This window comes from Myiozetetes cayanensis, unplaced genomic scaffold (genome assembly GCF_022539395.1).
Source record: "Myiozetetes cayanensis isolate MyiCay16 unplaced genomic scaffold, myiCay2020 scf1, whole genome shotgun sequence".
Lineage (NCBI taxonomy): Eukaryota > Metazoa > Chordata > Aves > Passeriformes > Tyrannidae > Myiozetetes > Myiozetetes cayanensis.
The window spans coordinates 29,027,262-29,055,216 of record NW_026086604.1 but is presented as its reverse complement, the minus strand read 5'-3'; the positions used below and the strand labels follow the sequence as shown (position 1 = coordinate 29,055,216).

The following is a 27,955-nucleotide window of genomic DNA, read 5'->3' as shown; positions in this document are numbered from 1 at the left end:
TCCTGTCAAAAAGTATAATTTATTTGTCAACTCGGATTTCATACGAATGATACATCCCAGATAACAATTGTAGTAGTAGTCTCAAATGAAGACATTCATTAGATTTTTAGGAAATATATATCTATTATTTTTCTTCACATCCTTACTAATGTTGAGATCATCCTTGCCCATCATTCGTGGAAAAACGAAATATTTCCAGGTAATGAAGAAATCAGATAGTATCCTTCTCATTTTTTTTACAGAATATTTTTACAGAAAATCTTGCTTTTAGGTCTTCTATAACATTACTTAAATAAAACCTCTCTTAAAGCATATAGAGTCGATGGAGTCACGGTGGCTTGTGCAAGCAAGGAATTAGCATTCTCTGACTCCTTTCAGCTGAATGCCTCCTGAATCACACTGTGGCAACTGGTAATTCTCATTCAAATGAAGATGTGAAAAATTTTCAAGTATGTTTATAATATAATCAATCAGTTTCAGTAACCACTTAATTTTTTTATTTTTGATACCATTAAAATGAAGGCAAACAACAGAGCACAAAGAAAACTGGTAATACAAGGCTGTAACTCCTATCCAAGACTGAATAAAAGTTCTGGTCCTTTAGCTTCCTTAAATTCTAGGCATTTATCCTTTTCATTGATGACTACTCAGAAGTACATTCTCATGGTTGCTGAACACTAAAACCCTTTTATTTAGAGATTAACATTCCAAAATAAATTTTATTCCCTCTACTGCAGGAAGCATTACCAGATGTAGTAGTATGTAAAACTAATTATCCTTTGATTAGTCTACAAATTATCTGATTTTTTTCCCTGTAATATCTTCAAGTAGGCCTTTTCTGCAGCTTATATATCACAAGATACAACAAAACAGAATTACAATATAAAAAAAAGGTAAATATTTAATTTTAAAGTGCTAAAAGGAAGATGCTGAATATTGATTTTGAAGTCCTAAAAACCTAAGCTGCTGCAGGTAGCTTTTCAATATGTAAATTGGAACCTTGGTCTCGTCAATCTCAGCTGTGACTAAACTGAACAAAGGTTTCACCACATAGTAGATTAAAAAAAAATTAAGTAATTCTTTATCTGACTGAAAGAACTGCTCTCTTCCCAAACCTTCTACTACTGTGAGATGCCTGCTATCTGCTTACATCCATGGAAAATAAAAGAACTAAACCCCCACCTTAAGATCTAGGATCTTATGGTAACACAAACTGCTTGGTGATGACACAAGAAACAGACTTTACAAACTTGATCAATTCTACGGGCTACCGATCCAACACAGTGATGAAGAGGTGCTACGTTAGCAGGCCAGTGCTTTGGTATAGTAAGTCATCAGAAGTTAAGTATCAAAAGTTCACTTACAGAAGAAAAACAGTAAGGTCAAATAGAATATAGCACAGCTGGCAAAAACCAGCTGTACAAAAGAGGTACTGAACTGTTGGAAACAGGTTTTGTACTGACAGTGTAACAGGGATGAAAAACTATACATTTTACCTGCATGAAGCTGCAAGAGACAAAACAAACCTCAGGAAATTCATACAGCTTAGGAAAATCAAACAGCAGGACAGAGAAAGGTGAAATGAAAAAGGAAGATAACATTTTTTAAATATTCAGAAAAATGAAGCGTTTCTAAATAGGAAGGAAGATAACTCCTACCTAAGAAGGACATGACACCTAACAGAGTGCTCCTTTGACAAAATATTACACCGTGACTTCAACTTCAGAGTAAACAGAGTCCACAACAAACAAAGGTCTACTATGATTCTAAGCTACAAACACTGGATTTTGGATGCATAAAAATGTTAATTAATAAGGATAGTTAAAGACAGAGGTAGCAGAAATGCTGATGATGCTTTCTGGAGACACTCAGACCACTGCAAAGTCAGGGCTGTTAATACATTTCTTTGGGAAAAGGTATTAAGTGATGTGGAGGGACAATTCATACAAAACGTTTCTAGGATCAGGAAGTGACTCTGGGATACGTCCCTACTGTCTTGACAGTTTTGATTCTTCTCATAAAGACAGATTTGCACCTGCTGTTTCTAATTGCAGCAGCAAATAACAGAAATATGGCAGGCTGCTAAAATACACATTTGATGGCAAATAACATTGCGGCACAGTACGTGGTAGCAAATGCTCTGAAGTGTCTGATGATGCATAGAACAGTAGCAGAATTAATGAAGTTTTGGGATGCCCAAAGATAGTTACAAACTCGCAAACTATATTTAATTGCATCAGATGAAAGCGAAGTGTGTCACTCTAAAGATCAAAACCTAGAATTTAAGATCTTCAAACAAATAGGCTGGTGGGTTGTTTTAATCAGAATGTAGAATGAAGAATGTAATAAATCATTTCATAAAAGTAGATCAAAGATATTGGATTAGCTGTTACCATAGTATATTTGGGACTGACTATTGATGATAGCCAATCAAGAACACAGCCACCATAAAGCTATTTACTCAATTCATCTGTATAAGTTTTTGAAAATATAAGAGTCAAAAGAGGATGCAATGTATTTTTGTGTTAATGAGACTCTTCTGGGTAAGACTTCCTGTTAAAAAAGGACTACAAAAAAATAATCTTATAAAACCAGGTTGAAGAATAAATGTAGAAGAACAGTAACACCATTGCAAAGGCAGCTAAGAAATCAAATAGTGAAAGCAAAGAGCAGGAAAGCTACCTATTTTAATGTGTTAACATGCACATAACTGTGTTTGAACTTTTCTGTGTGGAGGTGAACTGTTATATTTGGCATCCACCTTGACCACACCAAGCAAGAGAAGTGTGTCAATTCCCACAGACAGCAGGTTGTGAGTAAACAGTTTTCTCCAGTGTCTCAGACTCAGAAGAGTGCAAGTTACCTTTGGCAGCTGCTACATTCCAATGGATGATGGACTTCATCCCTCAGATTTGTAGGGAAGTGGTAGGTCATATATATGTCACTGAAGATCAGAGACATAGCTGCCTGAGGAAACCAGTTCAGTCATCTCTTGAAGGTGTATTTGCACCTATCTCCTGTAGGTACATGTTAACTATGGGGTATCTAGTTATCTACCAGCTGGATCACAAAACTTATGGTCTATTAACAAGAAAACAATTTTGAGTTAGTGTTGTATCCTGTCATGGTAGTTGAACATGATGAAAACTCAAAAAATCTCCTGAAATGACAATTCATCTTACATCTTCCCCCTTTTTTTTAGTGAAACATCACACCGGGAATTCAAATTTTAAATAAATTGAAAATTATTCTTTAGGCACAAAAAGGGTGACTTCCCACTGAATCCATCTACTAGCTAAGTTAATAATGGCACAAACTTTTATAACAACCTTGAGAAAACCACAAAATGGGTAAGAGCTTACTGGGTGTCTTCTCTGTCCTTGAGGAAGTATAGAGCATGCAGTGAAGAAGTGGTAGGCTGATAAGACCAGATCTAAAAACAAATTACTTGACAACACAGGGGTACCAAAGTGGGATCAAGTAGTCTGAGAGAGAGTAGAAGAGCTGGTGAACTCATTTTCTTTGCTTCAGAGCCAAGCTGGCACTTGTAAGAGACCAGAGGAATGGCTGTGCACTGCTCCCCCTGCCCCCTTGAGCCTTCTCACACTGCAGTGTGCAGAACACATGGCATTTGGGAAGTCAGTCACCCGCCCACATGGTAACAGGGGCGGTCGACTGCATGGACCCACTGGGAATACTTTGGATCTGTGCAAATACACCCATGAGACTTTGGTGCTGAAATTAGCATCAACTCACATGGGGAAGGGTCCCAGCAGACCAGAACATATAAAAGGACAGCAACACACACATGTGGAAGGACGGCCTACCCTGATAAAGCCCAGAATCTGATCAGAGAATGCAAACAATACAAGCTATCTGTGATGAGTTACCAGTGGTGCCACGGTAATGTTTTTGGTGTTGAATTATGCTAAAGCCAGCCTGGTTCACCACATTCCAAACACAAATCCTGCATTTTGAATTTGGATGTGACAGATAAGCTGGTAGCTGGCCTGCAAATTTGTGACTAGCTTTATACTATAAAAGTCCAGTCCCCTTTCATAGATTCAGGTTCTTCTAACATAACTCTTCCTGGGGTATATGTGCAGAGATTCTTCCCTCTGGCTGGGGATGCCCCCCAAGGATATTCCTCGAAGTTAAGTGAAAGAGATCTCCCCACAAGCATTGGTATGGCTGAGATACATCAAATCTCAACTCAATAATTATTTCTTTTTGCCGCCTTTATATAATTGCTTCAAGAATTGCTTCAATATAGAGCACTGTCCTATTTTATACTATACTACTGGTAGTTTTAACATTTATATTGTGTAGTAAATAATTCTGGTTAAGATCTCTGTCAGATCACATGTAATAATAAACAATTCATTTCACAAAAACATTCTTGGTTTGCTGTCATTAAACCTGCGGGACAAAAGTGGTTCCATCACACCACTAAAATTCCTTCAGTTTAAACCGTTGACAAAATCTGAAGCTAAGGTTGGATACTTTCCGCACCTCATGACTCAACAGCAGGGTTTCTTCAATAAATTTTGTCTAAGCCCTCCACTCCCACCCCCTGACAGTGTGCCATGTGGCATGCTCCACTACCCTGGATTTAAAAGCTGCTGAGACCACACTGCATCCTAGAGTGGTGATAATCTACCCTTCCTCTCTATTCTCCTACCTTCTTCTACTCAAAATATATCGTAGGCCAGACCAAAAGGTTCCTGTAGATGCCTTGCTAAGTGCCTTGTTGTGTCTGGATGAGTTAAAGATTGCCAAATTTAAGTCTCTCAAGTGTCTTAGTCAATCGGAACGTTCTACAGTTGGCAAGTAAAGGTTGTTATTGAACCTCCTGAGAATTTTGTTGTTTCTTCCATGCACCACCTGGAGTAAATCCAACCACCTTTCCCTAAACCTGCCAAGCAGACTGGGGCATTACAGCACTGTAACTTAATAAAAAACCTAATAGTAAAAATACATGTTATGAAAAACTACAGAGTCTCCAAAACCATCTTTACGCTTCCAATAGCCTCTGAATTCTTCCATTATTCTCTTCAATACATTTCACATATTGTATAAAACTAAATCAACTGCATATCAGACATGCAATTCTGTCATTTCAATTTTGTACTTCAGTGGTTGAAGAGTGTGTACCTCTGAGCCACATTTAGGACATGTAAAATACATATCAAATAAGTAGTTACTTTTAATACAGTAGTAACAAAAAACATGTGGACAGCCTATGGTATGAGGCATGGTAGGCCATTCCCCACACAGAGAACATTCCCTGCAGTGGTCTGCTAATGTGTTTTCACTATTGGAAAGCCCTGCAATAGGCAAACACCAAGAAGAAATCTTAAGTTTCAGTTTCTGTACATTAATAAGTGGCAGAAGATAAATCAGAAATTCAGCAAAGCCATGCCACAAGAGCTCCCTGTTCATGTATTCAAATCCTACCTGACGAACACTTTGAGGCTTGCAAAAAACTGACCTAATTCCTAGAATGCGTTCTGTAAGTGTTGCAAATGTTCCTTTCCGAAGAAAAACCAGAAAATTTACAAGTCCACAAAGTTTTATAAGTCCAGCTCCAAAGCTAATATAGCTCTTAATTTTGGAGAAAGACTGTTGTTGACGATTGCTAAATAAATCATAACATCTTTCTTCCAACCATCTTCCACCAACAGTGAAAATAAGATACCATAACTTCTGGTGTTTGCTCAGAGGCTGGTATTTCTCTGTCTGAGATAAGTTATTCTTGTACTGAATATTCAGAATAGCCTGTCCCACAGTTGCATTCTTGGAATAGATGGTGAATCTCCATAATATAAGACATAAAAATGCTTTTACTTCTGGTTCAAAGTGAGCCAACACCCCTGGTTTAAATCCATGAAAACAGCTGGTAAACTGGGACCACACGAGTTGTTCCAGGGCTTTGTTTAGTTCAAGAGCATCAAGTTGACTTATTCTGAGCACAGGATCCACGCCCTTTCCATTTCCAGTGCTGGAGGCCATTTCTTCAGAGAAAAAACTTTCTAGGAATAAAACACAAATAGATTTTAGTGTAATGGAGCATTTCCTATTTCTGTTTTTAGTAAAGATAACAAAATCGTAATATACCAGCAGTAAACAAGTATATTCAGAATTTGTTATTAACGTTACAAATCCTTTCAAGAAGCTTTGCATTAACAGTAAGAAATTTAATCTCAAAAGAAATTATATTTGACTATTTCTCATAAACAATATTTGGATTTGGTTACACAGAAGTGTTCAACATCTAAATATTTAGAAAAATCCACCAATTTAGTATTTCACTGTATACATTTTAAAAAATATTGCAGGGCATAATTGTAATATTCAACTGGACATTAAAATAAATCAGAAAGAACTGAAAAATTTTATGGTGTTCTATAGAAAAATTGGGAAAATGAACATACTAACTGAAAATCTAGAAAAGAATAGTGGGGAGGACAGAAAATATAACAACGTGAACACTTCAGTAGCTGCAGCTGAAAGTATAATCTTAGAGATACTAACAAATTTAAGATTTACTTTTTTAGAATAGCTTCCTTTAAATGTTATTGTAGCTGGAATTCTGTGACTAAGAAAATAAATGTACCAAACTGCAAAAGTAAAATACAGGTAACACCCACTACACTCCAGATTTTAAGCCACAAGCTGCTCAGAGCAGTTACATTTATTTAAGACTTTTTAAAAGCTTTTTGGTTCATTATTACCTCAAGTTCGCGTCCGGAGAAAACACTACTACACTTTCGCTAAGAGAATTTCTTTCAATTTAGTGACAGAAAAAAGACATTTCAGCAAAAGGTTCTACAAAAGAGTAAATTACAACCAAGAAAAGCATTTCACTAAAACACGCAACACAAAGACCTAGTTTACAGAAAACCCTTTGAACTTCTTCCTCATTAGCAGGCAAAATATGGCTGAAAGTAGCACAGGCCACTTCCTCCGGACAAACAGCTTTGGGGTTCATTGCATCAGCCCACACAGGCCGAAAAGCTGGCACGCAAAGGCTGTACACCCAAGCCTGTCTTGCTCACACTTCTCTGTTCTGTAGCAGGAACCAAAGCACGGAAACCTTTTCCAGTACAATCCAAATAACTGCACTCCTCTACTTTATGATCAAAGGGTCAATTCAACCCCTACTAGATCTTGTTGCATCACTTCAAGAACTCAAGTGCTAATGACTATCCTCATAGTATATCCTCCTACCCCTCATCTCACCTTACTAGCATTTTAGGAACCAGAGCCTCTTACAATCATTTGCTCTGGAACCTGTCACTTTTGTTTAGCATTATTCACTCATAAACCCTAAAAGTCTAATGTCCTCTTCATTTTCTCTTCTACTCATTTCACTCTGTTCAACTCATTTCAGTGTTCTATACAATTCCCAATACAGAAAAATCTCCTTTAAAAATCCTAAAGTTACTCGAAAGGAACATCTTATCAAACAACTTCCTTGATCCATCTACTAAGACAATTTTCCAACATCAGTTCAACCATCTTTTCCAGCTGTGTCCCATTCTCCCAGGTGCTATGAGAAATTTCTGTTGTAGACTTCTTTTAAGTAAGGTAGACTAAATCTGTAAAGATTTCCCCACCACCATTATAGCCATATTATCTAAAGAAACCTGAGCAAGTGAGGAATAGGTCATCAGGAACTTTCTGAAATCCAAGGAAAATGTGTCAAATACATAGGATTATGATGGATCATAAAATACACGAGAAAGTCAATGGATCTTATCTTTATAGGCTGGGAGCCTCTATGACTGCATACCCACTTTGAAAAAAGGACGTAGGGATTCTAGTAGGCAGAAAGCTGAACACAAGTCACAGTGCATCCTTGCAGTGCATTAGCATGGGTGTAGCCAGCAGACTGGAGGATGTGCTTATTATCCTCCACTGGGCATTGTTGAGTCTACACCTGGGATAATACCTCCAGTTTTGCCTCATTTCTATCAATAGTACAAAAGACATGTCAACAAACTGAAGGGTTCACTCACTAATACCATCAGGGAGCCCCAACACCTGATATATGAGAAGAGTTTGAAGGGACTCAGATTGTTCAACTTTAAGATAAGGTAGCTAAGAAATTATCTATGAGTAATTTTCACTACCTAGGGGTTGCAGTGAAGATTCTTTCACTGCATCTCACTTTTCTGGGAGATGCAGTGAAAAAAAAGAGAGGCAAGTGTGTGATAAGTCACTACATGAGAAATTCCAACTGGACATAAAACAGTAAGGATTTGACAACTCCTTAACTCTCTAAGTAGTTTAAAACCTAAGAACTCAGAATTATAGATCCAGTAATGAAAGAGACAAGTATTAACACTCAAATATACGATAAACTCTATGTGTGATAAACTATACGGGTGATTAACTTGTTATATAAATAGACTTTAAGACAGAATAGTAAAGACTACTACTTGAAAGGTTCTCTGTTGATTTTATACTGTCACAGATATTGCATAGAAAAAAATTTGAATTGCCTCCCCAAAAAAACTCAAAACAAAACAAAAAACTATTATGTTTCTTTCTTAAAGAACCTATATTTTGTCTGTTTGGGATTTTTTTAAATAAACAAATAAACAGTTATACAGTACATTGCAAAACAATAAAATTAATGATTGTATATCACTAGGGAAAGAGGAATTTCTTCTGGTATATATTAGTGCTGTTATTGAGCATTGTACAAATTATGAATGAATATATTTTATTTGGAAACATGTTATTGACAGAAATCTATCAATAGCAATGGGAGTATTGTCAACAGCCTGTCAATATTAATGTAATTATAATTAAGGTGATAACATGGATTTTAGCTATAATACCAAGTAACATCTCCTGCATTGCTGCTATCAATATAAACATTATTATTGACCTCTTCTGGAACTATCAGTATGAGATGTATTACCACCAGGGACATCTGTCAATGCATTCTGCCTACAAAAATTCTACATTTAAATTTACAGGATTGTAAACTTTGCCTGCAGAAACATACAAATCCAAGTAACCTCTTGGGTGCCATTTTTTGCACAGGACTGTTCCATTGTGGATAAGTAATCAAGAGGTTTCTACTATCTCAGAACTACTGCAATTGCATTTCCTGCTTTTGTAGCACAATCATTAAAGGAAAAATGAACCTATATGCAAAAGCCTCAAAACAACTTTACGTATGATTTTTCAAAACACTTTTTGGAAAACCAAATAGAAATATATTTACTAAATGACAAAAAAACTTTGTTCCTTACTGTTCCAACTCTTTTAGATGATTTCTTTTGTGCAGTCAAAACACGTATTTGGAGCATTGTACTTATGCAGGGATGGAATAGACCACAAGAGACTACCAAATCCTAACTCAGCACAAACACAGGCTCAGGAATATACTGACAGGTGTTTAACTATCAAGAAAGTTAATTCCACAGTTTTTCTAAGTAATTAGTTCCAGTGTTTTATCACTCTAATAATTACAAAGAATCTTTTTCTCATGTTCAATCTAAAGAATCTTTATTAAAAGAAGGATGCTTTTCATTCCACAGCAGAAAACAGTAACAACAAAGGAAAAGAATTTCCATTTAGTTGCACCTTCTCAAGAGCAAAAAGCAGAAAGGCATGTGAGGGGGCCAACTATGCAAAGAAGACCTGCCAAACTACACAATGTCCTCTTTTCTACAATATGCCTGGTATGATCCTCCACAAAAATCAAACCAAACAAAAAATCCAAACAAACTCCACAAATAAACAACTTTACTCTTTTCCAGCAGCATATCAGAATTTACCCTGAGGTCTAGTATATCTTCTTATCTTTTTCTGTCACTTTTCTCTCTGAATAATTATTTCCTATTTTAGATTCATGTATTTGTGTTTGTCATGTTAAATGCAGTGCTTCATACTTGCCTCCACTGCTTTTCATCTTGTTGATTGTAGATATTTTCTTCAAACTCATCAAGAGTTTTCTGGATTCATATCTTATGTTGAAAACAAAGTAAAAAAATAAACAAATTTTAACCCTCTCGCTGGCTACTATCCTAAGTAACATTTCTAAGTATGTGTTCTCTTCCATCATCCAACTCATTAATGCCTTTTCATCTTGACAGGGCACTATAGATAATTACTTAGTTGAGGCAACTTTTCAACGTGATACTGATAATATCAGCATCTAATGGAGACAGCAATTGATATTACATTTCCCTAGTTTGTCTGTGTAGGGAAAAAGACACTATTAAAATCAAGCTGTAGTTCACTTAAAGTTTTCCTCTTACTAAACTTGTGATCCTTTTTAAAAGGAGAAACAGGCTGAGGTTTCTTACAATCAGGTCTCATCAAACCATACTGGCTGTTTTACAATCTCTCTTCTACCCATTATTAGATACAAATTAATTGCTAAACTATTTACTCCTAAACCTTTATCTGGAATCAAAACTGACAGCTTCAATAATTCTCTTAACAGAAGAATAAACAGGCACAAAACCAGGCATGTACAAACCCATTTTGCTGGCTATTTTCACCCTCTGGGATATTAAATAAATAAATAAAATCAGTGGTGCCTAATTCCTCAATCATTCTAGGATGAATTTTATTAGGATTTGCCACTTGAGCACATCTATATTAAGATTCCTTAGGCTATTCTTTTCTGTGCTTTGGTTCCACTCTTATTTCCTGTATAAGATTAATTTTATGAAAGGAGCAGGTCACAATATATCTCTTTTACAATGTATGAAGTAAAGAATCAGTCTTTGAAAGTCTGTTACTTGTTCTCCTTTCTTATTTAATAACATCTAGGTAATGGACCTATCCCTTTGTGCCTCCTCTTACTCAGAGTTTGGACCCTTTCACTGATTCTTTTCTTGTGCTTTGTAAATTGAAACTTATTTTGTTATTTAGAGTCATCAATTTTATTCTTACATTCCTAGGCTATTCGTTTATATTCATCATTAATCATGTTATATTTTTTCTTGGACAAATCTTTTGATTTCCAGGCCATGGAAAAATTCCTGACATATAAAGTATCTTTAACATTCATTATTACTATTTTAGTTTATTATACAAAGCATCTCAACACAAAGAAATAACAGGACATACATTACAGCTAACAATTTCTTAGCATTTTCAACAGACTCGATTCTGCCCAGTCCCAGCATTGAGATCTATGGCTCAGGCACGGCAAAGGAGTATGTGGAGTGGGCATGCCAGGAATCATATCCTCTCTGGAGATAACACTAATACACAGTTCATTTTTTTCTTCTGGAGCTACAATGCACTTGGCATTATGCATTCTGTGTTGCCATACTGGGTGTGTGAGAGAGCAAAAGAGCAAGCCATGTCCTTGGTCTACTATTCCTCCTTTTATGTTAATAAAGTTCCACCCACCACAAGAATGCTGAGACTGTTTTTAATGTGAGGTGGGGTGTTTTTTAATTGGTTTGTGGGTTTGGTTTCTTTTTTGTTTTTTGGGGGTTTTTTTTGGTGAAAATGTATACCATTTAACTGTTCTTTTCAGGTACTCCCATTGGCAGAGGATATTTTAGAAGTCAATTTAAAATCAATAAATTTAAAAGATGAGAAATCAAACTGTATGTATTCAGTTAACTTTAAAATCTTCCTTAACACCAACTCTTATAACACAGAACATGGACCCCAGCTGCTCAAAGCCTCATGTCTTACCACTAATTCTCATCTTGTTCTTGCTCATCAAGTGTAGAGAGAAATATTCTCAGATCAAAGTCTAATTGGGAGCCCCAACTGTGTTGTCTCTTAATCACTGTAAAATTAACTTATCGCTATATCATTACCTCAAATAACCTTACAAAAGATTGATTTTGTATTACTGTCTGGATTTCTATATACTTCAGCCAAATACCTATCATTTTCTAAAGAACATAAATTGATTCTTTAATCATTTGGAATAACTACTAACACTAATTGAAAACCCAGTAGCATATTGCAATCACAGAAACTATTATTTATTTCTTACATTCCTGGAAGAAAGGACTATTTCTCAAAATAGACAAAGTCAAGGAAAACACTGAATGACTGTGTAACAAATCAATCCCACAGATAAAATTATGATTTTCATTATGGAGGCTGAGTGAGCAACTACTAACAAATCCGAGAATCCTAAATGCTACAGTTACATTTAATGTCCAAAGACCAAGTACAAGACAAAGATGCATTCAAATCACCTACTGCTTTTCCAACTTTAACTCAGCAAACTTAGATTCCATAAAATGAGATATAAGAGATTAGCCACTGCTGAATGCCTGGAGACAGCAAAAAAACAATGATAGCTCATTGATTTACCTTCCATAAATTACTCTCCCAAGTCAAAACATTAGGGTTTCAAGTTACAAGATCATAACCAACTCAGAAGAGCCAGAACTGATACAACAGTATGAAAAGCAGTAGGAAAGCACTGCACTGTTAAAGCTGTATATCAGTTGTTTCTGTCAGCGTTTGATGGAAAATGAAAATCCCATGTCAGTGTAATACATTCCTTCAGTAAATGTCAGCAACCTAGGCTATTACTGGCCACCATTAAAGACACTGAATGCTAAGAGTTCCTATGGATTTCAGAAAAATTTGTCATCAGTCGACACTCGTAAAAGATTATTATATGCAAACAACAAGATTTGATAGACTAATTACCACATAACCAATATTTAAAATAGTACCTTTTAAAATTTGTGATGTTGAATTCAAGGCTACAAAAGCTCTAAGTACATTTGCATTCCTCATAGCAAAGAAGCCAGAGACAGCATCATCCTACCACTTTTTGGATATGGTCCTAATCTTCATTTATTGGAATAAACAGGAAGACAAGCATGTACCAAATTAATGTTCAATCACTATTCTTCTTAATCCCATAACCTACTTCTCTTCTTCCCCCATCTTATTTCCTCTCTTTTGTAACCCTTCTCTTAGTACAACAAATTACAAATTCATCTGTAAAGGGACGTGTCAGTTCCACTTATAAATTCCCATTCTCCGCTACTCTAAATTAAATCCTGTTGTTTCTTTTAACTGATCAGTGATAAAAACCCAAAAGCTTAAAAAACTAGCTACATTGTAACCTGAGGTTTTCCAAAAACCATGGTTAAAAAAATCCCTTGATCACCAAGATGCTGAACAAAACATATGCCCAATACAAAACACTGTCTGTTTTTATTTTGGAACTAGGTAATGGGAATTATCTGTACAAGTGCCTTACCTTTACTATTGACGAATCAAAATGTTGAAGAGAGATTTGAAGTAGTTGCACAGTGACAACTGTGATGGTTGAATGGGAAGGAAGAGCCCCTTGTAAGGAAGGGGCAACAATTCTGACTAAAGCAGGAGATTTAAGAGAATGGGAAAAATCAGAATGCCTTGTGCTACAAATGTATGTCTCAACTGCTGATGTGATCATCCAGCAGGGGAGATCATTGCATTTGAAGACATTTTAGTTGCAATAACATTAAAGGTTCTGCTAAAAGGATGGGTAACAAAATAATATTGCATTGCATTTATAAAACTGAAAAGGACATAAAGCTTAGTAAATGTGCCACCCTTCATGTAAAGCAGGTGAAACATCACCTGGTGGCAGAGTTATGCAGCTCCGTTTCCAAATGGTCCAAAGACAGAACGTGAATGCACAGATGACAGCACACTGTGGGCAGTTATTATCATAACTCCTCCTTTGCTGGTTACTGCTACTTACCTGAAAAGTTGGTCTTACACCTCAAGACACATGTAACATCTGCTTTTCACTATTGTAAGGGCACTGTATCTCACATCGTCTTATTTATCAAGCACAGCATCAATTCCAATTTTATGCATCTTTCCCATGCCCCTCATCTGTTCTTCTATTCAAAACTACCTAAAAAACAAACAAAAAAAGAGAATCTAACTTAAATTTCCATTTCACAGCTGTGTCTCTGTTCTGCTCCTACCTGTCTGATCCTTATGAATGGATCACCAGACAGGTATGGAGATGCCAGGATAAAGATTGAGTAGATATGTAGAAGGGATTCCAGAAGGAATGCCTGCTCTATATCTTCTAATATAATATACCACAGATGACAGAATCCTGAAATTTTGCATTAAACATCTTATGCTTATCATTTGTGAAACAGTCACTGCCCAGATTTTATTCCAACTTTCTTTCTTTTTACATACATATGCATACCAACTGCAGTCATGAATATTCAGTGATATGCAAGTGTAACAGTGCTGATCCAAGCACTCCACTGAAGGAACATAAGGCCCTTTAACCTCTTATTAGAAATATGTATTAGATGAGAACAGTAAAATCTGTCCTAAATGCATAGCTAAGTCATAATTAACCCCTGTCCCCATCTGTACCAAAAGAAGAACTGCATGTAAAAACAATGTTGTTACAGACTGTATATGATATCATAGAGCTAATAAAGCCCTGCATCAATAAAAAGACAAGCTTGTTCACTGTAAGTTTTTAATTTTGGCTTTATACTATACAGTATAACTTATGAATAATTGTATCTAATTATAATCAAGATCTCTCTTACGTCCACCAGCAAGATAAAAACTAAAGTTTTCGTTTGACTAGAACTGTGGTCTTCAAGCCCAACATGCTGAATGTGCAAGCACAACACCACAACACTGTAAATACAAATAATGAAACTTTTTGCTGTCTTTCAAAAATGAAAAAGAATTATTTGTACAAGTCCACTGTAGGATTTATGCAGACTTGCAGATGAGAGACTACTCTGTTTAAATAAATAACACTCCCCACTCTTACCTTTTCATACGAATGTATTTTGAAATGTTTGGCATACACAGTGACTAACAGAGATGCTACGAAAATTAGATGTGCTCAGTGTCCCCAAATCTTGAGAGTTTTATTACTTGGTAATTACAGTAACTTTAAGCACACAATGGAAGACTGATAGGCTTTCACCACACCCTCCTCGATCCTATAACTTTATTAGCATTTTAGAATCCACTGGCATGGTTGCACACATGTATTACAAGTAACAGTTTAAAAGAGGGGTAATAATTTTCTTACTAGGCAGCCTGAGCTGTGCACTGTTACAGTTTCTAAAACCTCTCTGCAATTCCAACATGAATTTCCCTTCATATTTAGTTATGCCCCACAGTGTCATGGCCTTATATTAATTTCCTTTCCAGGGAAAGTTTTTTTCCTTGCCAGAACCCTCCTGTGGTATCTTCTGTCAGCTCAAATGCCTATAATATTAATACTATTTTTGAATACTATTATTGTAATGTACTTTTCCAAGTTCTGTTAGAATTTAAATTTTGATTAACTCCTTTCATTTTCTAACCCCAGTGACAACAGATTAGTTCAGTTTGTTAGAGCATGGTACTAATAACACCAAGGTCACAGGCTTGGTCCCCGCACAGGCCACTGACTTAGAAGTTGGACTTTATGATCCTTGTGGGTCCCTTCCAACTAACTCAGAATATTCTGTGATTCTGTGAACACTGAGACAGGGGAGATAAGGACTGGTAGAGACAGAAATTTTAGAGACATTGTTCCCAGGCAGCTACTGACACAAACACAATGAATATTACCAGTGTTCAATTCAACTTCTTCCTAAAGGTCAAAAATCTCCACAGGTCACTCTGGGTAGAAAAAGTAGGAAATGCCCAGATCCAGTCAGAATCAACCTTAAATCAAGAGTTGTACCAGTTGTAATTTCCCTCTCTTCCCAAATTGTGTATTTGTCCTCTTTTTCATCTCTTAGGAGATAAAAAAATTTTTATCTCTTCTCATTTGTACCTTTTCTTAGTCTGAAAAATCTGAATTTAGTTTCCTTTTCAAAACAGACTTATGAATTTCGTGTATTCCACCTCCAAACCAAAAAAAAACCACTAACCATCTCTAAGAGAAGCATACTACAAACAGACAGCATCCTTTCTGTTTTCCTTCTCCTGAAGATTTTTGTAAAGCTTACATGTGAACTGACAGTGCTTGCAGATGTAGGTCAGCTGCATGGCTGCAGGAACCATTCAGCTCACCCAGGAAGCTACAGGACAGAGAGCCTGCTACCTTCTCTGTCCACATACAGCACAGTCTGACTAATGAGACTGCAACTTATTAGCACAACACACTGGTCCTTTTTAATTCTTTTTTAATTTGTTGTCTTTAACTTCACAGGGAGTACCGCGGAGTAGCTGGTGCTGAGAGCAGGCTAGTTGGTTAAAACAAAAGTCACACCCTTTCTCTTCCTCCCTTCACTGGTCTGTGTGAAAAAGTATATATTGTTTTATGTGTCAAAAGGAAAAAACACAACCCTATCTTTACCCCCTCTCCATCCATCAAAAAACCAAACCAAAAACCCCAATAAAAACCCCAAAACAGTATAAGCGGCCTGCTTGAAAAGATGATGTCGAAGTAATCTTCTGCTTCAGTCCCAGAGATGTAATAAGGTGTAGGGTCTATCATCATTAACTGCAGTAGCAATACAGTCACTGAAGTCTATTTCCATTTTAAGTCATAAACAACTTACTATCATTAGGTTGAAAATTTAAATTCACTCTCTGCATGCTCTGAAAACCTGCATGAATTCAGATGTTTTTCCTGGAACGTTAACATTTGGAAACCAGAACTTCCTAGGGAGAAATTTACATTTGGGTATTCCAATGAAAGACTGATTTTAATTGATAAAATTATCACCTTTTAACTGCACACATTGCATACAAGTGCAAATATATCCTCTTCACATTTTGTATCTTACAAGTTCAGGTCTGTATATACTAAACAAATGTATCAGGCTAATATATTTGTAGAGAGTTAAGTGTATTTATGATGTGAAGGATCAATATAGACTTTAAAATATTTATTGTGATTTAAAGAAAAACATGCCACTCTCAACAGCTTGCTGGCAAAGGGGTCTTTTATTTGCAGTCATTCTAAAGCAGTACAGAGCAGTTTTCCTCTAAAATTTTCCTAAACCATGTCTGTTGCTGGTGGGTTGCCCTAATACTGCTTGTGTATTTATTGCAAGTTAAGAAGAAAAAATAAAAATAAAAATTAAAAGAGGTGACATTGGAGTTGACTGTTGCCCCCTCCTTTTAAATTTTTTCATATATGTGACAACAACGGCAAGTAGGAAGGGATCAGTGCAGGGCTGTCTGGAGCAACTTGCACAGGACCTTGTCCAGACAGCTTTTGAGTATCTTCAAGGAGGGGGATTCTACAACCTCCCTGAACAATTTGTGCTTGGCAACCCTCACAGTAAAAAACTGTTTCCTTACAATCAGGCAGAGCTTCCTGGATTTTGGCAAGTGCCCACTGTCTCTGGTCACATCACTGCACACCACTGAAAAGAGCCTGGATCTGTCCTCTTTGCACCCTCTTTTGAGGTACTTATATAGATGAAGAAGATTCTGTCAAGCTTTTGCTTCTCCAGGCTGAACAGTCCCAGCACTCTCAGCCTTTCCTCACAGGACTCCTGACCCAGTTCCTTAATTAACCTTGTGGTCCTTTTTTGGACTCTCCAAGCCTCATCTATACCATGAAGCACAGAAGTGAATAAAATACTCTGTATGTGGCTTCACCACCTCTGAGAAGAGTAACAGGATTCTCAACCACCTCCCTTGATCTGCTGGTAACATTCCTTCTTATGCAGCCCAGGATACTATCAACCTTTTATGCCGCAAGGGCACACAGCCGGCTCATTCTGAACTTGATGTCCAGCAGGAGACCCCCAGGGACTTTTCTTCAAAGCTACTTTCTAGATGGTTGCCACCCAGTAGACACCAGGGCATAGAGCCAACCTTCCCCAGGTCCAGAACTTCATACTTTCCCTTCCTGAACTTTATGAGATTCCTGTCAGCCCATTTCTTCAGCCTTTTTAAGTCCCTCTGGATGGCAGTACAATCCTCTGGCATATCATCCATTCCTCACACTTTTGTGTCATCAGCAAACTTGCTGAGGATATACTTTACTCCATCATCCAGATAATTAATGACAACGTTGAACAGGATTGAACTCAGAACCCAGAGGTACAACACTAGCTACTAGCCTCCAGCTAAACTAGATCACATCGTGGATCACCACCCTCCTTGGTCCATCTCTTCTGCAAGTTTTATGTTGACCTTCACTGTTTGCTCACCCAGCTCACACTTCAGCAGCTTCTCTATGAGGATGTCAGAGGAGACACTGCTGAAAGCCTTATTGAAACAAGTATCTACTGCACTCCCCTTGTCTACCAGGTCAGTCATTTCATCTTTCTTTCCCTCTACTTCCTCTGAACCTCATGGCTTTGAAACTACTTTCATATGTTTAAAAAAGACACTTCCACTCTCTCCTATTTTGAACATGTAATTAAATGGTTTTTTTCCCACCTAAAGACCATGTGCTTCATTACTATATCCAGATATATGTTATCACTGGATTCAGACATCACTCCCTATACCTTGACTATTTATGTATTGAAGAGTCATTTATTTTACAATACATTTTTGATAGGGGCCAAGATGGCGGGCGGGCAGGCTGCCACGCGTTCGGCGTGCTCCTGCAACTGGGTGGTGGGTGGTGAGGGACCCGCTCCTGCTCTCGCGGCTCGTCATGGCCCTGCATGCGTGGGAAAGGCTGCAGCACCGATCTGTGCAGTCGACCTCCTGGAGAAGCCGTCGGGAGCTGTGCTTCGACGTCGGAACGGCGGAGCGGTTGGCAGATGGCCGGCGGCCATGCGGGGCCGGGCCGCGGGACCGGGCCGCGCCGGGTCGGACCGGGCGGGTGCAGGGAGGGGGCCGGACGGTCCCGGGGGTTCCCCAGACCGTCGAGGGGGGGCGGGTAGATGGTCCCGTTCAGCGCGGGGGGGAAATCCCCTGGTCGAGCCGTGCCGGGTCAGGCTGGGCAGGAGCAGGGGGGAGGGTGGACGGACCTGGAGCTTCCCCGGGCCAACGTGGGGGGGCCGGCGGGGCGGCCTCATTTGGGGGCCGCGGACGGGCAGTGGAAAGGGGAGCTTGCAGTGGCACGCTGGGGGCTGAGGTTTGGGGTGGGTAGTGGGTTTATTCTGGAGGCTGGGGGTTTTGGCTGGACAGGGGATGTGGAGGGTGCCCTAACCTAGGGTGTATGCGGGCACTTCTTACACGTGTGCCTGCCATTGCCTGGGGGTATGCCGGAATCGCCGAGTGTTGTCGCAGTGGGAGTTGGGATATGATGGGTTCGGCTTGCTAGTGGCTTCTAGTGGCTTCTGCCCAGGAATGTGGTGTGCTTTTATTATTGTTGTTGTTGTTCTGTGGGTTTTTGTGCTGGTGCTTGTTGTTGGTTTTGTTTTTGTTCTTTGTTTGGTTTTGTTTTATTTGTGTGGTTGTTTTGGGTTTGTTGTGGGGTTTTTGTTTGTTTGTTTTGGGTGGTTTTTTTTTTGTGGGGGTTTTTGTTTGTTTTGGTTTTTGTGGTTTTTGTTTGTTTGGGTTTTTTGTTTGTTTGTGGGTTTTTGTTTGTTTGTGGGTTTTTGTTGTTGTGGTTTTTTTTTTTTTTTTTTCCCCTCTTCCCTTCTTCTTCTCCTAGTGTCTCGAGGGGTGCTCAGGGCAAGGAAGTGTTCCTGGGTTAAACTGTAGGAAGCTATGTAGGAAAAGTTGGGAGAGCAGGGCTTGACCAAACTATTTCAGTATGCCCTTATGAGGTTGCGAGCTGTGCTGGCGGTGGCATATGCCTCCGGTAGGGTCTCCCATGCCAGACAGGTCAAAACTGAAAGGTCAGATGTGTCCGTGGGCAGGATGAGCTCACTAGCCTTCCGGCAGTCATCCTAGGAGAAGGACAACTCTAATTTCAAACCCGGGCAGATGGAGCTCGTTTAGCCCTGTAAGGCCATCCATCCAAGAGAAGGATACTCTAATCAAACCTACGCCCTGAGGACCTCACTGTCACCGTCCAAGCTTGCTAGGCCCTGGCAGATGAACCTCAGGAGTAAAGGGTGGGATCAGTTCTGCGCAAGCTGAGCCTCACCTAAAAAATCCACTGCGCAGGCTCTAGGGTTATACCCACACTTGTAAAGTCCTGCAGCGACAGGTGAGGGACGAAACGGCAGGTGATAAGGTGCACTGGAAGCTGCAGTCCTAACCCTGCATGCAGGCGGTTCAGGACATTGGTCGCCTGAGTCTGACCCTGGAGATGACAGACTCACTCGGCAGCATCCTGAATGACCAAGCAGCCTTTTCCAAGGAGAGCACTGCTTGCTCCACACGGAGAGGGGCCTAGAAAAGGTGGCCTAACCAAAGCTCATCTCCATCCTTCACCTGGTTGGCTAGCCGCGGCCAACAGGCACCTTCTGATGCGGTCAAATAAAGATTAAGAGCAAAAGGCACACACCTGCCTCCAAAGGTGTACTCAAATTATCACTCGCATGCTGGAACATCAGAACCATGCTCGATACTGCAAACAGTGGCCGTCCTGAGCGTCGCTCCGCTCTAATTGCCCATGAACTGTCACGACTCAACATCGACATCGCTGCTCTCAGTGAAGTTCGTCTTCATGAGGAAGGCAGCCTTAGAGAACATGGTGCCGGTTATACACTCTACTGGTCAGGTAAACCCAGTTCTGAAAGGCATCTCTCAGGAGTTGGCTTCATGATTAAAAACTCTATTGCCTCTAAACTCGAAAATCTGCCAACTGGTCATTCTGATCGTATCATCTCCCTACGCCTCCCACTACACAACAAGCAACATGCTGTTCTCTTTAGTATATATGCCCCAACCCTCCAAGCTGACCCTGCTGAAAAAGATAAATTCTACAACGACCTACGCCACCTTATCCAAAAGGTTCCTGCAGATGATAAGATCATTATCCTTGGTGATTTCAACGCCAGAGTAGGAAAGAACTCTGAAGCCTGGAAAGGAGTACTAGGCAAGCATGGTGTTGGGAACTGCAATGATAATGGTCGCCTTCTGCTAGAGTTTTGTGCTGAGCAGCAGCTTACCATCACCAACACTATCTTTCAGCAGAAAGATAGTCTGAAGACAACCTGGATGCATCCCAGGTCCAAGCACTGGCACCTCATTGATTATATCCTGGTCAGACAGAGAGATATCCGCGATGTTCGTCACACCCGCGTGATGCCTAGTGCAGAATGTCAAACGGATCATCGTCTCGTGCGCTGTAAACTTAACCTCCACCTTAAATTCAAACCTAAAAAGGGCAGCATTCCTAGAAGGAGACTTCAAGTTAACAGTCTTCAATCAGCTACAGTGAGGGACAGATTCCAAGCAAATCTTCAATCGAGGCTCAAAGTTCATTCCACAGACTCCTCTCCCGAAGCACTTTGGCAACTTATTAAAAGTAGCATTCTGCAGTCCTCTGAAGAATCCTTAGGGTTCTCCTTCAAGAAAAACAAGGACTGGTTTGATGAAAACAATCTTGAGATCCAGGAATTGTTGAGGAAGAAGAGAACTGCTCACCAAGCCCACCTTGCTCAGCCATCTTGTCATATAAGAAAAGCAGCCTTTCGACTCGCATGCAGCAAGCTGCAACAGAAACTTCGTGACATCCAGAACAAGTGGTGGACCAATCTAGCGGAAAAAATCCAATTATGCGCAGATACAGGTGACTACAGGGGATTCTATGAGGCTCTGAAAACAGCCTACGGTCCTACACGCCAGGTTCAAAGCCCATTACTCAGTGCAGATGGCCAAATGCTTCTCACAGATAAAGTTTCCATCTTGAATCGATGGTCTGAACACTTTCAGACCCTCTTCAGTACTAACCGTGTAGTTCAAGACTCAGCATTGCAGTTCATCTCACAACAACCCGTGAAAACTGAACTGGATACCGCCCCCACCATGGGAGAAACTCTTAAAGCAATACAGCAGGTGAAAATTGGCAAGGCAGCTGGGGTTGACGGAATCCCACCTGAAATCTGGAAGTACGGTGGCCAAGCACTCTGTGCTAAGTTTCATGAATTTGTGGTGCGCTGCTGGGAACGAGGTGAACTACCTTCAGACCTTCGTGACGCTGTCATCGTCACCTTGTACAAGAGGAAAGGAGATAAATCAGACTGCTCAAATTACCGAGGTATTACTCTGCTCTCCATTGCTGGTAAAATCCTTGCAAGAATTCTGTTGAACAGATTAATACCCACCATAGCAGAAGATCTTCTACCTGAAAGCCAGTGTGGTTTCCGAGCCAACAGAGGTACCACAGACATGGTATTTGTTCTCAGACAACTGCAAGAGAAGTGCAGGGAACAGAACAAAGGACTCTATGTTACCTTTGTTGATCTCACCAAGGCTTTCGACACTGTGAGCAGAAAAGGTCTGTGGCAGATTTTGGAACGTTTAGGATGTCCTCCCAAGTTCCTCAAAATGATCATCTTGCTTCATGAGGACCAGCGCGGCCAAGTGAGACATGGTGACGCACTTTCTGAGCCGTTTCCAATAGCCAATGGTGTGAAGCAAGGCTGCGTCCTTGCACCAACTTTATTCACAGTCTTCTTCAGCATGATGCTCCAAAGGGCCACGGCAGACCTCGATGATGAAAACGGTGTCTACATTCGATATCGTACGGACGGGAGCCTGTTCAACCTAAGGCGACTGAAGGCCCACACTAAGACCTTAAATTGTCTTATCCGTGAGCTGCTTTACGCTGATGATGCCGCCCTTGTTGCTCACACAGAAGTAGCTCTGCAGCGTCTAACATCCTGCTTTGCAGAGGCTGCTGAGCTGTTTGGACTGGAAGTCAGCTTGAAGAAGACAGAAGTTTTATACCAGCCTGCACCTCAGGAAGTCTCCCATCATCCCCATATCACCATTGGTGAAACAGAACTCAAATCAGTCCAGCAGTTTAGCTACCTGGGTAGCATCATCTCCTCAGACGGTAAGATTGATGCAGAAATAGACAACAGGTTAGCAAAGGCATACAGAGCTTTCGGTAAACTCCATAAAAGAGTGTGGCAAAACAAACACCTGAAGAAAAGTACCAAGATCAGTGTTTACAGAGCTGTTGTACTGTCTACTCTTTTGTATGGGTCCGAATCATGGGTCATTTACCGGCACCACTTGCGTCTCTTAGAACGCTTCCATCAGCGCTGCCTCCGCACAATTCTAAACATCCACTGGACTGACTATGTGACCAACACGTCTGTCCTTGAACAGGCAGCAGTCACGAGCATTGAGGCCATGCTGCTGAGAACACAGCTGCGCTGGGCAGGGCACGTCTCCAGGATGCAGGACTACCGCCTCCCTAAGATCGTACTCTATGGGGAACTTGCCACTGGCTACCGCAAGAGAGGAGCCCCGAAGAGGAGGTTCAAGGACTCCCTGAAACAATCCCTCATCCTTGGCCATATTGATCATCACCATTGGTCTACCCTGGCCTCCAATCGGGAGGCCTGGAGACACACCATCTATAACGCTGCTGCTGCTTTTGAGAACACACGCAGGATCACTCTCGAGGAGAAAAGACAACGCAGAAAGAATCGCGTCTCGTCTGTATCACCTGGGGAGTCTTTCTGCTGTGCCTTCTGCAACCGGACTTGTCTATCTCGCATTGGCCTTTTTAGCCATCAGCGCGCTTGTAGCAAGCGTGGGTAGAGCCCTTTCAAATCTTCGTTCGCGAAGCCTAGCCATGATCACATTTTTGATATTGATAATATATAGCCATATATAAACCTGTTTCCTTCCTAAATACTCTCTGGGTAGCAGTCTTTGCTGATTTTCAGGACTTTCACTTTAGAAGGCTATAAAAGACTGTAAACCAGAGGAGAAGATAAATCTCTTTCCTGACTTACATCACAGCATTTGATGTCAAAGCCCAAATAAAGGTCCTTGGATTAGTAACAGTGTCAAAAACTATCCCAGTACATAAATTCCTTTTCCTACTTTATTCTATGAAGGGTTCAATCAAGTCTTTATATACTATTAATACCTGCTTGCAAGTTTTGGTTGAATTTAATTTCATCCATTACAGACACATTTACTTCCTATGTGTCCTGGACCACCCTAAGTATCAAAACCTTTCTCTGAGTCACTACATTCTCTAATGAAATTATACCTACAGTCTTGGGGTGGGGGAATAATAGAAGAATCTAAAAGGAGATAAACACCCTGAGTTGTCAAATAAATAAAAAAATTCCCACCCAAATCTAAACATACTCCTGCAGAAAACAGACATTCCATATATCAAGCCTAATCCTTAACAATCTTCCAACACGAACTGAGGCATACCATTCCAGCTACTTGACAGCCTTTTAATATGCAAGGAGATTCATAACGCATCTGAAAGCCCATTGCCTAAGAATATAATTTTTTTAAAAAATAAACTCAGAAGATGAAATTTTATATTTGTAGTGCTATACTCAGAGTTCTAAGGGTAGTTCACTTAAGCATGAGCCAATTCAGATATATATGTTTGCTACTATTACTTTACAGTTTTTAGCATTTCTAACAAAGGTAAAAGATATTTTTACACTCATGCAGAGTTTATTTACTTAAATATACCAACATTAATGGGAACAGATTTTCTTCATTTGTTGAAAAAGATGATCTCAACAAATAAAAACCCACAAGTTTTAACTAAGGCAGGTCTAGAAGTTAAAAGGACTTAGAAATAGAGGCAAAAGGATAACCAAAGGGTTATTTAAGTTGCTGTGGTCCCAAATTAAAGCAATTTCACAATGCTCTGTACTCAATAATAAACATACTCAATTCTTACTTACTTACTTTCTTACTTTAAAAACTGCAAATATATATGCGTAACACTGGGGTTTTAAAAACATTCATGCACACACAAACTCTCACTTCTAAAAAGTCCTCAACATCCACCTATTTCAGCCTCCCTCAATGCAATCCAGAATGGTAGGCAAGAAAGAAGACGTAATTAATATAACATCCTCGCAAAACCTTCACAGTGAAGAGCTTGAAATGTATTCCACTTTACAATCCACAGACTCTATCTTAGAGATAGATTCTCTGTAACTTAAAGATACAGAGAACACTTATAAGCATCAGGGTAATTAAAATCATAGAACCATAAAGACTGGAAGAGACCTTTAAGATCATTAAGTCCAACCATTAACCCAGCACTGCCACTACCCCTAAAGCACATCACCCAGCACCAGACTCAGATGCCTCTTAAACCCTTTCAGGGATGGTGACCACCACCTTCCTGGGCAGCCCTATTCCAATGCCTGACCACCTAAAGAGTGCAAAAATTTTTTTCTAACATCTAATCTGAATCTCCCCTGTCTCAGCTTGAGACCGTTTCCTCTTGGATTGGTTAAGACAGTCCTCCACTTCACTACAGGCTCATTTCAGGCAGTTGTGAAGAGCGATGAGGTCCCCCCTGAACCTCCTTTTCTCAAGACTAAACAAACCCAGCTCCCTCGGCTGTTCCTCATAAGACACGTTTCTAGACCTTTCATAAGACTTGTTGCTCTCTGCTGGACACACTCTAGCACCCTCAATTTTTGCAGTGAGGGGCCCACAACCAAATGAAGTACTTGAGGTGCGGCCTCACCAGTGTTGAGTACAGGGACATGAAACACATAAGTTATTAAAATTTTAAGATTTTTAAAAACCAAAAATAATGGTGCTTTCTGAAGTATGTTTGCACAAGTAGACACAAACTTCTGACAATTGTTAGCAATAAAAATACCACCTGATTTACCCAGAGGAAGACAAATTATTTAAAAAACATTATTGCAATGTATAGGATAGCAAAATATCGGAGATTTTCTTTTTTTACTACAGAAAACTGAACTAGTTTACTCATGGTGTAATCTCTCAAGCACACCATCAGCTTTCCTTTTACATCACTACAGACACAAGTGTTTAACTATTCTTTCCAAGGAAAGGGTTTGTGGAAAATACAACTTTTTAACTCCAGAAAAGTGTTCCTACTAGCAACCAATGCTGGAGCACTAGCAACCAAAGTAGGTGTTCCAATACTGATACGATCATCTATTTCTGTAGTAAATTCCAAAAGAACTAAAATATAAGTGTCAAACATCTCCAGTACTCTTGATTATGTGCCCTACTGGTCTATTCAATTTCTACCAAAAATTAAAAATTTTTAAAAAACCCCTTTTAATGAGTTAATTTATATATCTTATAGATGTGAATTTAATTCCACAGCAAGTTAACTGATATTGATGACTTCATGAAGCATAAACAAACATAAAAAATAAAAATTAGACGTGAATTTTTAATCCCCTTAACAACTTAGTTGCTACTCTAATTAAGGTACCAGCAATGGAACTTTCAGTTGCTCTCCTACTAATCATTTCATTAGATAAACTGGTGATGGTGGACATCCAGGAACTGAAAAACAAGCTGCTGATGAATAGAAACCAAAGCAGAAAGATGAAAAAGAATCCATACAAGAAAGCACTGCTGAAATGTACCTTCATAAAGAATAAAAACAGTATTATAATAGTCTTCTAGAGAAATAGCTCTCAACTCCTGGTCTTATATTGCAACTGTTGTTGAACTCTATGTTAATAACACCTCAAAATAGGTTTGACAAGAATTCTCTAACTTCCAGGAAAATCAAATGGTAAAACATTTTGGAGTCAGATTTCACTGCAAACTGGCCGTACTTCATCTTTGACCTTAGTGAACACCTCCCAACCTCTGATAGTTGAAAGGTCACACAGAAAGTAGTTTCCAGTATGGACAACGTCATAAGCAGAATTCACCCCTCTGTCAAAACACGTGGGCCATTCGGAAAAAATCCACCTCCATTTTGCGGAAAGCCAATGGTCCTGGATACTTAAAAGCTATACAAAATTGGATAAACAGAAAGTGGAAAGATGCCACCCTCACCCCGAGCAGGTTTCCTACAGGAAACCTTGTCACCTGTAGCACGCAGTCACAGCATAGAGCCTTGGAGATTTAAAATGCTTCACTCTCTCAACTGATATCAGAGTAACAACTCAGACAAAAATACTCCTCTGACAGGATATTATACCTTCTCCTCTCTACGGAGCTTGTCCCCAGGCTCCGTCCTCTCTTCCCGCACGCCCAGGCCTAGCCGGAAGCCTCGCCATCCCTCTGCTGCACCGGGAGCCTGCGCGCCCGCGGGACTCCTGGCACGGAGGCGCACGGGGAGGGCGGGAGGCTGAACACGAGTTCTCACACGCAGGCCCTGGAGCAGAGCCAGGGACTGACCCAGAGGGGCTGACCCTGCGGGACTGCCCCGGCCGCCGGGCCGTGGGAGGTTACCTGACCTGGATCCGCCAAAGGCCGTGGCCCCCGCCCACCGCAGCGCCTCCGGCTCGTCCCGCCCCGTGCCCCGACTGACCTGCACCGCCGCCGGGCTCAGCCCGCCAGGCTCTGCCTCTGGCCTCCCGGCAAAGTTCCGCTCGGACGAGGCCGCCCGGACGGCGTCCCCTCGGCCGGGGCGGTGCGGTGCGGTGCTGGTGCGGTGCTGTGCGGTGCTGTGCGGGGCGGCGCGGTGCTGTGCGGTGCTGTGCGGGGCGGTGCTGGGCAGTGCTGTGCGGGGCGGGGCAGAGGCCGCTCCCGGGGCGCGGTGCCCGCAGTGCCGGCGGTGCCGCCCGCGCAGGAGGCGCTCGTGGACACCGGGACGGCGCGCGAGAGGCGCTTCCCGCACGGCGGCCGTGCCGGGGCGGGGCGCGCGCCTGCCTGCCTGACTGACAGGCCGAGGAGCAAATCGGCGGCTCGGGGAGAAGGAGCAGCCAATGGGAGCGGCGGGGGCGGGGCGGCTGCAGGGCAGGGTGGGGCCGCCGGGCAGCGGGAACGTCCCGGCCATCCGGGGCGGTGATCCCGCTTTGGGCGTCCCGGTGGCACCCGGGCTGCAGTTCCGCCATCCGCAGTTCGGCGAGCGCCCGAAGGGCTCCTGGCCGCCCGTGGGGCCGTGGAGAGGCTCCTGACTCGGGGTGGGGTGGTCACCGGGAGTGGTGCGGGGGAGGCGAGGCCGAGCCACTTGGAGCCGACGGCAGACCGGTGGAGCATTTACTGGCAGGAATCACAGGGCTGTGAGAGTAGAAACTGAGCA

General features: G+C 40.7%; 1 protein-coding gene across 5 annotated transcripts; it reads right to left on the bottom strand.

The window, feature by feature from the left end:
- On the bottom strand, positions 1-27,372 carry PEX2 (peroxisomal biogenesis factor 2). 5 transcript variants are annotated; one of them, XM_050327902.1, is made up of 3 exons: positions 27,242-27,372; positions 13,715-13,873; positions 1-6,032 (listed from the first exon to the last, which is right to left on the bottom strand). In XM_050327902.1, the coding sequence occupies exon 3, from the start codon at positions 6,010-6,012 to the stop codon at positions 5,098-5,100; it is 915 nt and encodes a 304-aa protein (XP_050183859.1). In that variant the 5' UTR covers positions 6,013-6,032; positions 13,715-13,873; positions 27,242-27,372; the 3' UTR covers positions 1-5,097. The 5 variants fall into 5 exon arrangements, with proteins under 5 accessions (XP_050183859.1, XP_050183889.1, XP_050183850.1 ...); XM_050327932.1 differs by lacking the exon at positions 27,242-27,372 and adding an exon at positions 26,909-27,191 and having other exon boundaries at positions 1-6,028; XM_050327893.1 differs by lacking the exon at positions 27,242-27,372 and adding an exon at positions 26,909-27,190.
- Positions 27,373-27,955: the final 583 nt, after the last annotated feature.

Excerpts from the sequence above, each read along its gene's own strand:
- PEX2 (XM_050327902.1), bottom strand. The coding sequence starts at position 6,012 with ATGGCCTCCAGCACTGGAAATGGAAAGGGCGTGGATCCTGTGCTCAGA.